This window comes from Helianthus annuus, chromosome 10 (assembly GCF_002127325.2).
Source record: "Helianthus annuus cultivar XRQ/B chromosome 10, HanXRQr2.0-SUNRISE, whole genome shotgun sequence".
Taxonomy (NCBI): domain Eukaryota; kingdom Viridiplantae; phylum Streptophyta; class Magnoliopsida; order Asterales; family Asteraceae; genus Helianthus; species Helianthus annuus.
This window is the reverse complement of record NC_035442.2, coordinates 115987452-116002810: the sequence shown is the minus strand read 5'-3', so window position 1 is coordinate 116002810 and position 15359 is coordinate 115987452. Positions and strand designations below refer to the sequence as shown.

The 15359-nt window shown below is 40.0% G+C and overlaps 1 protein-coding gene and 2 long non-coding RNA genes across 3 annotated transcripts; all 3 read right to left on the bottom strand.

The window, feature by feature from the left end:
- Positions 1-6803: 6803 nt before the first annotated feature.
- LOC110881807 lies at positions 6804-7803 on the bottom strand. Its single transcript, XR_004869389.1, has 3 exons — positions 7703-7803; positions 7116-7169; positions 6804-6850 (listed from the first exon to the last, which is right to left on the bottom strand). It is a non-coding gene; the product is annotated as an uncharacterized LOC110881807 (long non-coding RNA).
- A 2365-nt stretch (positions 7804-10168) lies between these two features.
- On the bottom strand, positions 10169-11902 carry LOC118482682. The gene is made up of 2 exons (XM_035978276.1): positions 10701-11902; positions 10169-10241 (listed from the first exon to the last, which is right to left on the bottom strand). The coding sequence occupies exons 1-2, from the start codon at positions 11900-11902 to the stop codon at positions 10169-10171; spliced, it is 1275 nt and encodes a 424-aa protein (XP_035834169.1).
- A 1640-nt stretch (positions 11903-13542) lies between these two features.
- LOC118482969 lies at positions 13543-14571 on the bottom strand. The gene is made up of 3 exons (XR_004869390.1): positions 14483-14571; positions 13896-13949; positions 13543-13630 (listed from the first exon to the last, which is right to left on the bottom strand). It is a non-coding gene; the product is annotated as an uncharacterized LOC118482969 (long non-coding RNA).
- Between the last annotated feature and the right edge of the window lie 788 nt (positions 14572-15359).

Here is a 15359-nt window from a genome sequence, read left to right as displayed (position 1 = left end):
ACCTTTAGTTGATGATATCCTGTCCTTAAATCGATTTTAGAGAAAAATCGAGCTCCGTGCAATTGATCGAACAGATCATCGATTCTTGGTAATGGATACCGATTCTTAATTGTGACCTTGTTCAATTCACGGTAGTCAATGCACATACGCATCGATCCGTCTTTCTTTTTAATGAATAAAATCGGTGCTCCCCGTGGCGATGAGCTTGGCTGTATGAATCCTTTCTCCAATAATTCGTCTAACTGTTTCTTCAGTTCCTGCATTTCTGCGGGTGCCAAACGGTAAGGTGTTTTGGCAATTGATGCTGTCCCTGGTAGTAGGTGGATTCTGAATTCAACTTCCCTATCCGGTGGTAGTCCTGGTAATTCTTCTGGAAAGACATCGGAAAACTGGGATACTACTGGAATATCCTTTAGTTCTTTTCCTTTAGTGTTAGTGATTATAGAATATCAAATACACTATAGATCCTTTTCTTATACAACTTGTTGTTTTCATCACAAAGATGAATTTTGTGGATCTAGATGGTTTATTTCCTTTAATTGTGATCTTTTCACCCTTTGGTGAATTTACTTGGATTGACTTTTGATCACATAAAATACTGGCTTTATTGGCTATTAACCAATCCATTCCTAAAACGACATCAAATCCTGCCAGATTCATTGGGTAAAGGTTTGCAATAAACTTTTGATTTAAAAACTCTATTCTTGCTCCCTGCAAGATTTCAGAAATCCTAACCGTTTCTCCATTTGCTGTCTCTACTAGACATTCTTGTGGGAGTTTAGTTAATGATTGATTAAGAATTTTGCAAAATGAAGTATTAATAAAACTTTGGTTCGCACCAGAGTCAAATAATACTTTAGCAAAAACATCATTAACTAAAAACGTACTGGCTATGACGTCTGGGATCATCTTGGCTTCATCTGTAGTCAGAACAAATGCTCTAGCATTTTTGGTGTTCTTGTTGTTCGTAGCTGGAGCTAATTTTGGACAGTTTGGCTTGATATGACCTTGTTCTCCGCAGTTGTAGCATATCCTGTTGTTGGCTTTCTTCCTGCAATCTTCTTTCTTGTGTCCAGATATTTTACAAAAATTGCAATATATGGAGCATATTCCAGAATGCTTCCTTTTGCAATACTTGCAATAAGTTGCAGATGAAGAACCTACATTTCTCCCATGGTTGGAATTTCCAGATCGGAATTCCTGGGTAAGTCTTTGGGCTAGGTTCCTCCTTTGGTCTTCTTCTCGTGTACGCACTAACTCATCTGTCAATGTATTTGCTAGTTCTATGGCTTCTTCTATGGTTTGAGGTCTAGCTGCCTTGACTACATGCCTAATTTCCCCGATTAATCCCCAGATATAACGAGAGATTAATACCGGTTCAGGTGATGCAAGGGTTGGTACTATTCTAGCATATTCAAAGAATGTAGTAGTATAACCCTTACTATCTACCCCGGTCATCCTAAGGTTCAGGAATTTATTTGCTATCTGTTCCTTTTCATTGGGAGGGCAGAATTTCCTTTACCATGTTCTTAAATTCCTCCCATTCCATGTTGTAAACCCTATCACTTCCCCTTGACTGGAGGATAGTGTTCCACCATTCTAAGGCTGAGTTCTTAAACAGATTGGAAGCAAACATTATTTTATCCTCTTCGGCACATTTTCTTATTTTTAAAACAGCCTTAGTCTTTTCTATCCAACGTAGAGTTGCAATGGGTCCTTCATTGCCCAAGAATTCTATTGGTTTGCAAGACCAGAATTCTTTGTAAAAACAACCATAAAGCATGGTTCTTCTTCTTTTGGGAATGGGCACTTGAAGTACGGGTTCATTGTTCACGTTGTGTTCAGGTTCAATTGGTCACTTACTACTATGTTTACTTTTATTATCAGCTTCCTTAACAGTTTGGATAATAAATGGCATCGCATCTATTATTCCTTGTGCCACTATGTGTTGGCTGGCACTATTATCCACTTGGTTTCCATTTTTATTGTTGTTTGGATTCTCATTAATCGGGTTATTGTCATTCTGAATATTATCATTCTGGTTTTCCTGGTTCACTTCGTTGTCCATCTGAATTTTAAATATTTACCACATGTTAATATCACAAAATAATAGTTAATACAATCAGACAACACGCAGATTGATCAAAAACGTCGAGCATTGCGACTTTACTTTTTCTTATAAGATAATATGCATCTAGTACAAACCAACACTGGAAATTAAAATTACAATACCAACTGAAATAAAAATTACCCTAGTAGTAGTAGGCATCCGTAGTTTTTAGTTTTTTTTTTCATACACACATAGTTATTATTATATTATTACTACCATCTTCACCATCACATTCAAGGATATGGATTCATCCAAAAATCCATATTGCGCTCGTCGTACTTCCATACGAGTCGCTCTCCCACCTGTCGCATTCTCTCGCTACTCTCTAAAATTTCCTCACCAAATGTCCTAAGTTCTTGTACGTTGTCTGCACTCATTGGGGGTGCAGGTTCTAGGACGGGGTTCGGAATCTGGGGTGCGGGTTCCTGGTATGGGGGTGTAGGTGCCTGAAATGGGTAAGGATTCTCTAAAATCTCCCTAATGTATACATCGTTATCGAAATAGGGATCTAGAGGGCTCCTAGGTTCGGCATGGGCATGTCTTCGTGTATCGGGTAACGTTGCACATAGTCCCTATTGTCGTCCCACCATGGGTCGTAATTTGGGTCTAAGGGATTTGGTGCTGGTACCCTAGGTATTTCTTCCGGGTTGAAGTCATGCATTTCTACTTGATTTTCAGGGTTTTCTATTTCCATTGGTTGGTCGGGAATTGGTGGTGGTGGTTGGGGTGCTAGCATTTGTTCCAGGTTAGGGTCAGCTGCAGTGATTGTTAAGATATGGAAATTAGCTAAAATCCTATTAATCATGTCCTGAGCATGGGCATCGGTTTCTCTTTTGGCTGCAGCTAGTGCTCTCTGTTCTTGTAACTTTTTCATACGCTTTCTACGTTCATGTGCTCCCCGACTGAACCGTCCTCTCTTTTTTTGAGGGAATGGCTCTTCAGACTGAGCCTTAAATACGAATATTCCTTCTTTAGTATCAGCAGAGTACCCTGAGAGGTCAGGCCGTGAAGAGGCACCTTCGCTTCTAGGTGAACCACACAATTGACGGTACGCGTCAGATGGTCCTTGGTCGCTCATACTATAAACTAACAAATAGTTAAATAACACATAACAATAAAATACAATTACGGACGTATTTCCGTAATTTATTTCCTAACAGATTGAATTTTGGTGTCAGCAGAACACTTCTGTGGCAGAATCAGTGGCTTAGCTCTGATACCACCTTCTGTCGCAACCCCCGCCCCCTATCTGTCCCGGGAACGGGCGGCCGCGAACAACAATGTTGGTGGTATCGGTGTTTATTAATTTGGCAGTGGAAATTACATCAGGACCGTAGTTAGGAAATATTTTATCAGGGTAAAATACCACATTTTATATAAATAAACATATTGGGATAAAACCCAAGTTTTCATTACAAACTGGTTTATAGGGATAAATCCCAATTTATTGAAATAAAACGCCTTCTTTATTTAGGTAACTTTTATAGCCACATTTCCAAGCCTTCAGTGCTATCCAGCTGGCTTCTAATTGACTTTCACAATGTGTTACCTTAAACGCGTTTAAAAACATTTTGTCAGTGGGAAATACTTGTGAGTGAATCCCAGTTCAATCAAGAAAAGTTTTATTAATTTAAAAAGTATTGAGAGCGATTACAATGTTTACATCTACCCAATTACTCATTTAGTACTGTCAATCCTGACTGGTGAGTCATATTACACATTGGCTAACTCTTCGTCCAATGGTAACGTGTCTCACATTTTGTATACAAAACCCCAACATACCGGCAGTAATTGTAGAATTACAAAGACTCAATCACTGCTAAATTGCATTGTAAAATGTTTAAGGTTTTGTAAAAACTGTTTACAAAAAGGAGATTACTCACATTGTTGTCTTAGGTTTTCTGTAAGGATTTCCTGAGAATTATCTATTATTTACACAAATGCACACGTGTTAGTATAATAATCCATTTTAACATTAGTAATACCCTCCCCGAGACGGCATTCCAACGACTACGTCGGGCAAAACCACGACAGCCGTTACGGAACCCTAGATCAATCGGGCAGCGTATCTAATACGTATCCAGGGGTTATGATACTTACAACGGAGCAGAACTTCGTTATTTAGGGGGATATTATACCCGAGTATAAGGTATACTACGTGAAAATTGCGAGAAAGATCGAAGAATTGAGCGACGTAAACTGAAGGCCCGAGCTCCCACTTTATATGGCCAGATTTTGGGTTTTACGCGGCCCGCGTAAGACGTAGCAAGGAGCTACGCGGCCCGCCAGACCCCCTAGGGTAGGCCCTAGCTCGTCCGAGTCAGCCCTAGCTTCGACATGCTGCACGACACGTGGCAGCACCGGGTGTCTCCTGATCGCCTTGCTGTCGCGGCCCGCGTAAGACGTAGCCATGGGCTACGCGGCCCTCGAAAAACTCAATTTTCTTGTTTTTATTTAATTTTTAATGTTATATCGTATTTTGGGCTCGGTTTTCACATACGGGGTGTATTTTAAGACATATTGGGATATTTTAAATATTTTTAGGGTGTCGAAAAATTTAGGAGGGTGTCGGTTTATTTTAGGGTTGTTATAATGGTTATGTCTTCCCATTTCCAAACTGGTACCTCTAAAGGTTGCAATTTACCATATGGTTTTTGGTGCTCCGCCTTCACTTGGGAACATGTCAAGCACTTAGCCACATACTTAACAATGTCGTGTTTCATTCCAGGCCACCAATATCCTTTCTTCAAATCTTGATACATTTTTGTTGCTCCGGGATGTACCGCATAGCGAGATTTGTGGGCCTCCTCTAGTAACAGTGATTTCCCTTCACATAACCAAGGTACCCAGATTCGGCTATACCTGGTCATGATGCCATCAGCATTCATTTTTAATTCATCAACTAAGCCTTTCATTCTTTCCTTCTTCGGATCACTAGCATTTAAGGATTTTGTTTGGTCAAGGGTAATGCTATTCTGGAAAAATCCTGTATAAACCTTCGATAATACCCAGCCATACCCAGAAAACTTCTTACTTTACTCGGGTTCTTAGGTGGAACCCAGTTCATAACGGCCTCTACTTTAGTTGGGTCTACCAAGACACCATCCTTATTAATGACGTGGCCAAGAAATTGCACCTCTCTAAGCTAGAAGGCACATTTTGAAAACTTTGCGTAAAGCTTTTCCCTCCGAAGAGTTTCTAATACTTCACGCAAATGGGTTTGCATGTTCGGCTCTACTACAAGAGTAAACCAGAATATCGTCTATAAATACTATTAAAGACTTAACCAACATGGGTCGGCATACTCTATTCATAAGATCCATGAATGCAGCCGGCGCGTTAGTTAGCCCAAATGACATTACTAAAAACTCGTAATGTCCATATCGGGTTCTAAATGCGGTTTTTGCAACATCTTCCTCTCGTACCCGAAGTTGGTGATATCCCAAGCGCAGATCAATTTTTGAAAACCAGCTCACTCCTTGCAATTGGTCAAAAAGGTCATCTATTCGAGGAAGAGGATATTTATTTTTCACTGTCAACTTGTTCAACTCTCGATAGTCGATGCACATGCGCATTGTACCATCTTTCTTTTTCACAAAAAGTATCGGGGCTCCCCAGGGTGACACACTCGGGCGTATGAAGCCCTTATCGAGCAATTCTTATATCTGTGTCATTAGCTCTCGCATCTCAGCGGGAGCTAATCTATAGGGAGCTTTAGCCACTGGCTTGGACCTCGGGTTTAGTTCAATTCGGAATTCCACCTCTCTCTCGGGTGGTAATCCCGGTAATTCATCCGGATATTCGTTCACAACTTCAACTTCTCCAATTTCAGGTACCTTCTGTCTTGTGTCCACAACTTAAGCCAAATATGCCTTACCCTCATTCCTTGCGTACTTAACCGCCTCGACAATCGTGCACAGTTTTGTCTCTAATTTTCTTTCCCCACGGATACTTATTCGAGCCCCATTAGGTGACAACACATGAATGACTTTCGCCTGGCATCGTATTTCCGCGTGATAACGGGATAACCAATCCATTCCTACTACTACATTAAATTCCCCCAAAGTCATAGGAATAAGATCTATTTTGAAATCTTCGTTCTATATGGTGATCTTACAATTTTTACAAACTTCACATAACAAATAACTTTTGCTATCCGCTACTTCTACTTCTAAGGGTACAGGCATTCGTTCTTTTCTAAAGGAGGGATGGCACATAAGTTCGTCTGACACGAAAGATCTACTAGCACCGGAATCGAATAACACATTCATGGGTATTTGGTTGATTAAGAAAATACCTGATACAACATTCGGTAGAACCTTAGCTTCCTCGGTGGTAATCTGAAACATCCTTCCCCGAGCCTTTTGATTTTCATTCTTCTTTTCGTCTTTTTGCCCCTTTTGTTTAAGCTTTGGACATTCTGTAAGGTCTAAAACTTAAAAGACACTAACGAACTTCATTTGACAAAGATACCAAACGGGTCAATAATTCGTAAATAAAAAATCTGCATTTAACCATGACATAACTAACTAGGGGTTACTAAAATAGTTTACAACCCAACATTTCATAAACACTAACATAGTCTTCGACTACGAGTTCGACGACTAACAACAACCAAGTTATGTTACCTACAAAAAGACCCGTTTTAACAAAAGTTTTAACCAAATACTAATATCCTTGCGGAAGCGTGCATCAAGAGTGTGTTCGATCCAAGTAACGCCATTTAACAAGTCGCTTTACCTACATACAAGCAAACCGTTAGACGATCTTATTACAAAAATTTATACAACATCAATTACAATTATGGACCTTGAGTCAACCTTTTAAACCTTCTTTCAAACATAAGCTTCTCTAACTTCTCGCATAACCCTTCTAACTCATTCGACCCATATCTAAATTACATAAACGGCTTACAATAACTTGTTACAATTAAACAACTTCAACCATTTAACAATAATATACTACAACATTACATGCTAGTGATACTATGTAAGTGAGAACTTACCTTTATCGTTCTTCGTTTGAGACTCGGAACGGCTTGAGCTTTCCTCCTTAATTCCTACAATCCATAATTACATATTTAGTGTCACGTCTTTCTTTCCATTCCATTATCAATAGCTTCACTTTAACAACTAGCTAACTCTCTATTTTAGTCATTTAGCAATATACAACACATGATCAACTCATTCAAGCATTTTGACAAACACTTGGTGTGCATGCCATTAGATAAACATAAGGTACAAGTATTGTATGCATAACATGACTAGTTCATGACAATAACATCAATATCATTAATTTCAATCAAGTCTCATACAACCTTTACCCTAATTCGATTCCACATAACATCATCTTGTTAATAACATCATTATACAACATCATTATACTAATCTACATCAAAATTCCATGTTACATATCACTACCATTCTATCATAAGTGGGTTTTTCATGCTCAACATCAATTCATCCAAATACAAGAGTAAATTGTGTTCTAAGTGATGCAATTAACCACAATCATGCAACTTCTCATATAAATTCATTGAATTCTTGAAACCCTATACATTCATAGTCATCAAAAACATGAAATTCTTGTTACCTTATGCTTTAATGGACCTAGGAGATCAAGAATCTACCAACATGCAAGAGTAATTGTCTTGATTAGGGCCTCAATTTGTGCAATTTAGTGAATAAAGAAGGGGGGTTCATCTTGTGCTTGCTCCTGGCGACATAAACACACGCATATGTGTGTGTGTTTGTGTTATTTGTTCTTTTAATCACTTAACTTCTCTTATTTACATTTCTCCCCCCCCCATGTATGCACACTTAATTTAAATGGCTCATAACTTACTCAACCTAGTTAATAAAGTTCTAATTCACATTCTTACTAAACTTACATTCCTAGTTATTTCTTATAATATACCGTGGCAACGTACATAATTAAATTTTGGGGCGTTACAAGTCCATCCCCCTTAAAGAAGGTTTCGTCCCCGAAACCTAATTTACGTACCGAATAAGGACGGGTAAAACTTTCTCATTTCATCCTCCGGTTCCCAAGTGAGATCCGATCCCCTTCTATGTTGCCATTGAACTAACACTTGCTTGATTTCCTTGTTGCGAAGAGTCTTCACCTTGGTATCCTTTATAGCTACTGGTCTTTCTATGTAATTCATTCTCTCGTCTACCTCGATGTCTTCGAGAGGCACGTGAGCCGTTACATCCGCAAAACACCTTCGTAATTGTGACACATGGAAAGTGTTGTGGATCCCTTCTAATGTTGAAGGCAATTCTAACCGGTAAGCTACTTTTCCCACTCGAGCTAAAATCTTGAATGGTCCTATATATCGGGGACCCAACTTACCTCGTTTACGGAATCTAATTATGCCTTTCCACGGAGACACCTTCAAGAACACTCGATCCCCCACTTGGAACTCAATATGGCGCTTCTTTTTATCTGCGTATGACTTTTGTCGGTCTTGCGCCGCTTTTAATCGAGCCCGTACCATGTCAATCTTTTCATTGGTTATAGCTACTACATCCTTAGGAGCGAGTTCTCTTTGTCCCACTTCTCCCCAACAGACAGGGGTTCTACACTTTCTCCCATACAACATTTCATACGTCGCCATTTTTATGCTACTTTGGTAGCTGTTGTTATACGAGAATTCCACTAATGGCAAATGTTCATCCCAATTTCCCCCGAAATCCATAACGCATGCTCTTAACATATCCACAAGAGTTTGGATGGTCCTTTCGGATTGACCATCCGTTTGTGGATGATACGCGGTACTTATATGCAATTGTGTGGCCATTTCTTCGTGAAATTTCTGCCAGTAACGGGAGATAAATCGCGTGTCCCGATCGGACACAATAGAGACAGGTACACCATGGCGGGAAATGATTTCATCTACATAAATTTCTACCAACCTTTTTGAGGAATAAGTCTCCCGTATAGGTAGAAAATGGGCGCTTTTGGTAAGTCGGTCAACAACGACCCATATTGCGTCATGCCCTTTTTTCGTTCTAGGAAGTTTGGTCGCAAGATCCATGGTTATATCTTCCCATTTCCACACAGGGATTTCTAAAGGTTGCAATTTTCCATAGGGTTTTTGATGTTCCGCCTTTACTTGGGAACATGTCAAGCATTTAGATACATACTTAACAATATCACGTTTCATTCCCGGCCACCAATAATTTTCCTTCAAATCGCGATACATTTTAGTGGCTCCGGGATGGACCGAGTAACGGGATTTATGCGCTTCCTCCAATAACAAGGTCTTTGCTTCGCAATAACGTGGTATCCACACCCGCCCAAACCTCGTTCTTATCCCGCTCGCGTTTGCTTCAAGTTTATTTTCAAACCCTTTCGTTCTTTCACCTTTCGGATCACCTTTATTCAAAGATTCGTCTTGCTCTTTCTGTATCGTTTCAAGAAGATTTGGGGTAACTATCATTCTCATCGATTTCACTCGAATAGGCGGTGGGTATTCTTTCCGGCTTAGTGCGTCCGCCACCACATTAGCTTTACCTGGATGGTAAAGAATGTCACAGTCATAATCTTTAATCAATTCCAACCATCTTCGTTGCCTCATATTAAGATCCTTCTGCTCAAAGAAATACTTAAGGCTTTTGTGGTCGGAATAAATTGTACACTTTGCTCCATAGAGGTAATGCCTCCAGATTTTTAAGGCAAAAACAACCGCCGCCAGTTCCAAATCATGGGTAGGATAGTTAATCTCATGCTGTTTTAGTTGTCTTGAAGCGTAGGCGATGACCTTGCCTCGTTGCATCAAGACACATCCTAACCCCTGATGAGATGCATCCGCATATATCACTAAATCTTCAGTCCCCTCTGGCAGGGTTAAGATAGGAGAACTTGACAATTTCTCCTTTAACATTCGAAAAGCCTTCTGTTGTTCATCATTCCATTCGAACCTTTCTTCTTTCTTTGTTAGTTTAGTTAAAGGAAGGGCTATTTTGGAGAAGTCTTGAATGAACCTCCGATAATAGCCGGCTAGACCTAAGAAACTTCTTACTTCAGTGACATTTTTCGGGGGTACCCATTTCATCACGCTTCCACCTTAGAGGGATCCACCAAAATTCCCTTTTCGTTAATTACGTGTCCTAAAAACTGCACTTCCCTAAGCCAAAACGCACACTTAGAAAACTTAGCATATAATCTTTCCTTTCGAAGCGTCTCGAGTACCTGACGTAAATGACTTGCATGTTCAGACTCGCTACGAGAGTATACTAAAATGTCATCAATAAACACTATGACGAACTGATCTAGCATATTTCGGCATACCCTATTCATTAGATCCATAAAAGCGGCCGGAGCGTTAGTTAACCCGAATGACATTACCAGGAATTCGTAATGTCTGTAGCGAGTTCTGAACGCAGTCTTAGGTACATCCTCTTCCCTTACTCGTACTTGATGGTAGCCCGATCGCAAGTCGATTTTTGAGAACCAACTTGCCCCTTGTAGTTGATCAAAGAGATCATCCATTCTCGGAAGTGGGTATCGGTTCTTTACCGTGAGTTTGTTAAGTTCCCGATAGTCGATGCACATTCGCATCGACCAATCCTTCTTTTTAACGAACAAAACAGGAGCTCCCCACGGGGACACGCTAGGGCATATGAAACCCTTGTCGAGAAGTTCTTGTAATTGGACCATTAATTCCCGTACTTCCGCGGGTGCCAACCGGTAAGGGGCTTTGGCTGCCGGTTTGGCATTTGGTTCTAATTCGATACGAAATTCGACCTCCCGCTCGGGTGGAAGTCCCGGCAATTCATCCGGAAATACTTCCGGGTATTCATTCACTATCTTAGTATCTTCAATTCTTAAGGCTCCTATTTTAGTATCGACAACATAGGCTAAGAATGCTTTACTTCCATTCCTCACGTACTTAACTGCTTCTAAGATAGTACAAAATTTTGCCCCTACTTCCCTTTCCCCATGAATGGTTACCCGTTTCCCTTTAGGAGATGTCACATGAATAATTTTGTTTTCGAATAAAATTTCTGCGTGATAACGGGATAACCAATCCATACCTACCACTACTTTAAATTCCCCTAAATCCATGGGAATCAAATCAATATCAAAATCTTCATCATCTATAGTGATTCTACAACCTCTACATATTTCGTGCAAAAGGTAACTCTTACAATCGGCAATTTCTACTTCGAGAGGTGTACACATTCTTTCTATCGTGAATAAAGGGAAACGTGCAAGCTCACTAGAAATAAATGATCTACTGGCTCCGGTATCGAATAATATATAAGTGGGTATAGAGTTTATCATATAGATACCTAAGACCACATTCGGGTGAGCCCTTGCTTCTTCCGTGGAGATTTGGAACATTCTTCCCTTAGCTTTCACGGGTTCTTCTTTCTTTCCTTCCTTCTTCACCCCTTGTTTAAGCTTTGGGCATTCAGCTTTCACATGGCCCGATTCGTTACAATTGTAGCATACCCTCTTGGGATTCGGACAGTTGTAGTACGGATGCCCTTCTTGTCCGCAATTGTAGCACCCCTTCCTTCCCAATAAACATTCACCGGAATGGGGTTTTCCACATGTCTTGCATCGTGGAAACCCGCCCTTGGAAGCTTCTTTCTTTCCTTGATCGTGCGTCTTAGGTTTCTTAGAAGAACCTTGCGATGACCCCTTCTCGACTTGCCTTTTCTCTCCACGTTCGTCTTGCCTCTTTATTTCAATTTCCCTATCCCTCGCTAGATCGATGATCTCGTCCAAAGTTTCACATTTTGAAGGAGTTATGAACTCCCGGATTTCAGCCTTCAGCATGCCATGATAACGGATAATCTTCTTTCTCTCCGTTCCAACTATTTCTTCACAAAACTTCAGTTGATCAAGGAAGGTGTTCGTGATCTCATTGACAGATTCATCCCTTTGTCGGAGTCGGAGAAAGTCTTCTTGGATTCAATCCACCGCTGATTGTGGACAATGATACTTGACAAAAGGTTGTTTGAATTCTTGCCAAGTCAAAGTTTGAACTCGATTTTCTCCGATCTCCTTACTATACGAGTCCCACCAATCCTTAGCCCTTCGTAAAAGTTGCCCCGTGGCGAACATGACTTGATCTTCCTTGTCACAATGACTCCGAATGAACACCCCTTCCATGTTAGCTATCCATCTTTGGCATTCTATGGGATCAATTTCCCCATTAAAGGTCGTAGGCTTACATGCCATAAAATCCTTGTAGGTGCACCGTCTTGCCTCTTTCTTGCCTTGAATTCCGGCTATCATTTCCTTCAATTCATCCACTTTGCCCGTGATCATATTCTCTACCGTGCTTAGTACTTGGCCCTCCACCTCTTGTGCTAGCTTGGAAACGTTTGCATCAATTGCCCTCGTTACTTCATCCGAAATCATCTTGTTTAACTCGTTCCGAGTTATACGTTCTGTGTTATCTGTGTTTCCTCCACTTGCCATCTACAATTTAAACATTCATATTAATCATTGTTACTTTCATCCGCCTCATCTTTCTATATATACATCATTTGTTCTTAATAGTTCATTTTCACAAGTCGTGAACCCATCCAATCCCTTTTTACAAACATTCTTAATGTGTCACTTACTTTATCCATTCGCATGTCAGAACTCCTCATTCTTTTGCACGTTCATTATTAAGGCACGTTAGTTATCTTGAATTTCTTAGTTTCATAGTTGATTCGGGGTACTCTTTATGTTTAACGAGTGCCATAATCGAATTAAGTGCCTTATCATGAATAACAACAAGTTCAGCAAAAACAATTAGGGGGGGACCCGTCGCCGACGGCACTGAGTGCGTCATCGACGGGCTCGGGAAAACCCCGTCGCCACATCTTGCCCGTAGGCAGGTGGTTAAGCCGTCGGGTGGGAGGGTGCCGTCGCCGACGGCATATAGGCCGTCGCCGACGGGCTTCCTGATGTGCAAACGCGGATTAACCAAAAATTTCATTTCCAGCCCCCTTTTTCCATCCCGAAACGGTCCTGGGCAGTCCCGAAGCCTTCCATAGCACCCATTATCATCTAAACCCATGTCATACTAGTAACTAAACCATAACCCATTCCCATTCCTGTCTACAAGCATGAAATCCTTAAATTACTTACTTGCGTGGCGCTTGGAACGAACACATTTTCGCAAGAGCTTTCGGTTTGAGTTCGAGCACCATAAATTACTCGAATCTCTCAAACCTTGGCTCTGATACCAACTTGTAAGGTCTAAAACTTAAAAGACACTAACGAACTTCATTTGACAAAGATACCAAACGGGTCAATAATTCGTAAATAAAAAATCTGCATTTAACCATGACATAACTAACTAGGGGTTACTAAAATAGTTTACAACCCAACATTTCATAAACACTAACATAGTTTTCGACTACGAGTTCGACGACTAACAACAACCAAGTTATGTTACTTACAAAAAGACCCGTTTTAACAAAAGTTTTAACCAAAAACTAATATCCTTGCAGAAGTGCATCAAGAGTGTGTTCGATCCAAGTAACGCCATTTAACAAGTCGCTTTACCTACATACAAGCAAACCGTTAGACGATCTTATTACAAAAATTTATACAACATCAATTACATTTATGGACCTTGAGTCAACCTTTTAAACCTTCTTTCAAACATAAGCTTCTCTAACTTCTCGCATAACCCTTCTAACTCATTCGACCCATATCTAAATTACATAAACGGCTTACAATAACTTGTTACAATTAAACAACTTCAACCATTTAACAATAATATACTACAACATTACATGCTAGTGATACTATGTAAGTGACAACTTACCTTTATCGTTCTTCGTTTGAGACTCGGAACGGCTTGAGCTTTCCTCCTTAATTCCTACAATCCATAATTACATATTTAGTGTCACGTCTTTCTTTCCATTCCATTATCAATAGCTTCACTTTAACAACTAGCTAACTCTCTATTCTAGTCATTTAGCAATATACAACACATGATCAACTCATTCAAGCATTTTGACAAACACTTGGTGTGCATGCCATTAGATAAACATAAGGTACAAGTATTGTATGCATAACATGACTAGTTCATGACAATAACATCAATATCATTAATTTCAATCAAGTCTCATACAACCTTTACCCTAATTCGATTCCACATAACATCATCTTGTTAATAACATCATTATACAACATCATTATACTAATCTACATCAAAATTCCATGTTACATATCACTACCATTCTATCATAAGTGGGTTTTTCATGCTCAACATCAATTCATCCAAATACAAGAGTAAATTGTGTTCTAAGTGATGCAATTAACCACAATCATGCAACTTCTCATATAAATTCATTGAATTCTTGAAACCCTATACATTCATAGTCATCAAAAACATGAAATTCTTGTTACCTTATGCTTTAATGGACCTAGGAGATCAAGAATCTACCAACATGCAAGAGTAATTGTCTTGATTAGGGCCTCAATTTGTGCAATTTAGTGAATAGAGAAGGGGGGTTCATCCTGTGCTTGCTCCTGGCGACATAAACACACGCATATGTGTGTGTGTTTGTGTTATTTGTTCTTTTAATCACTTAACTTCTCTTATTTACATTTCTCCCCCCCCCCATGTATGCACACTTAATTTAAATGGCTCATAACTTACTCAACCTAGTTAATAAAGTTCTAATTCACATTCTTACTAAACTTACATTCCTAGTTATTTCTTATAATATACCGTGGCAACGTACATAATTAAATTTTGGGGCGTTACACATTCGGCCTTGACGTGACCAGGAGTAAAGCAATTGAAGCACGCCTCACGGGACTAGGGCACTTATAGTAAGGATGCCCCTCCTGACCATAGTTTTAGCATCCCTTCTTTCCCAATAGACATTCTCCGGTGTGAAGCTTTCCACAAGTTTTGCACGGAGGAATACTGCTTTTAGATCCTCCCTTATTTATAGTGTCGTGCTGCTTAGGCTTCTTGGATGGACTAGTAGTTGTCGGCTTTTCAGCCACTCGTTTCTCCTCCCTTTCCACTTGTCGCTTCATCTCTATCTCTCTATCCCGGGCCAAGTTGATAAGTTTATTCAACGTTTCACACTTCGAGGGGGTAATGAATTCCCTATACTCGGCCTTTAACATGCAGTAATACCGGTTTATCTTCATCCTTTCAGACTTGACAAAATCGTCACAAAACTTTAGCTTATCAAAGAAAGTGTTGGTGATTTCATCAATAGATTCATCCTGTTGGCGAAGACGCAAGAATTCATCTTGTATTCTATCA

Excerpts from the sequence above, each read along its gene's own strand:
- LOC118482682 (XM_035978276.1), bottom strand. The coding sequence starts at position 11,902 with ATGCTGAAGGCTGAAATCCGGGAGTTCATAACTCCTTCAAAATGTGAA. Across the intron at positions 10,242-10,700 it reads CCGTGGGGAGCTCCTGTTTT|GGAAGTGCAGTTTTTAGGAC; the intron begins GTTCGTTAAAAA and ends GTTTTGGCTTAG.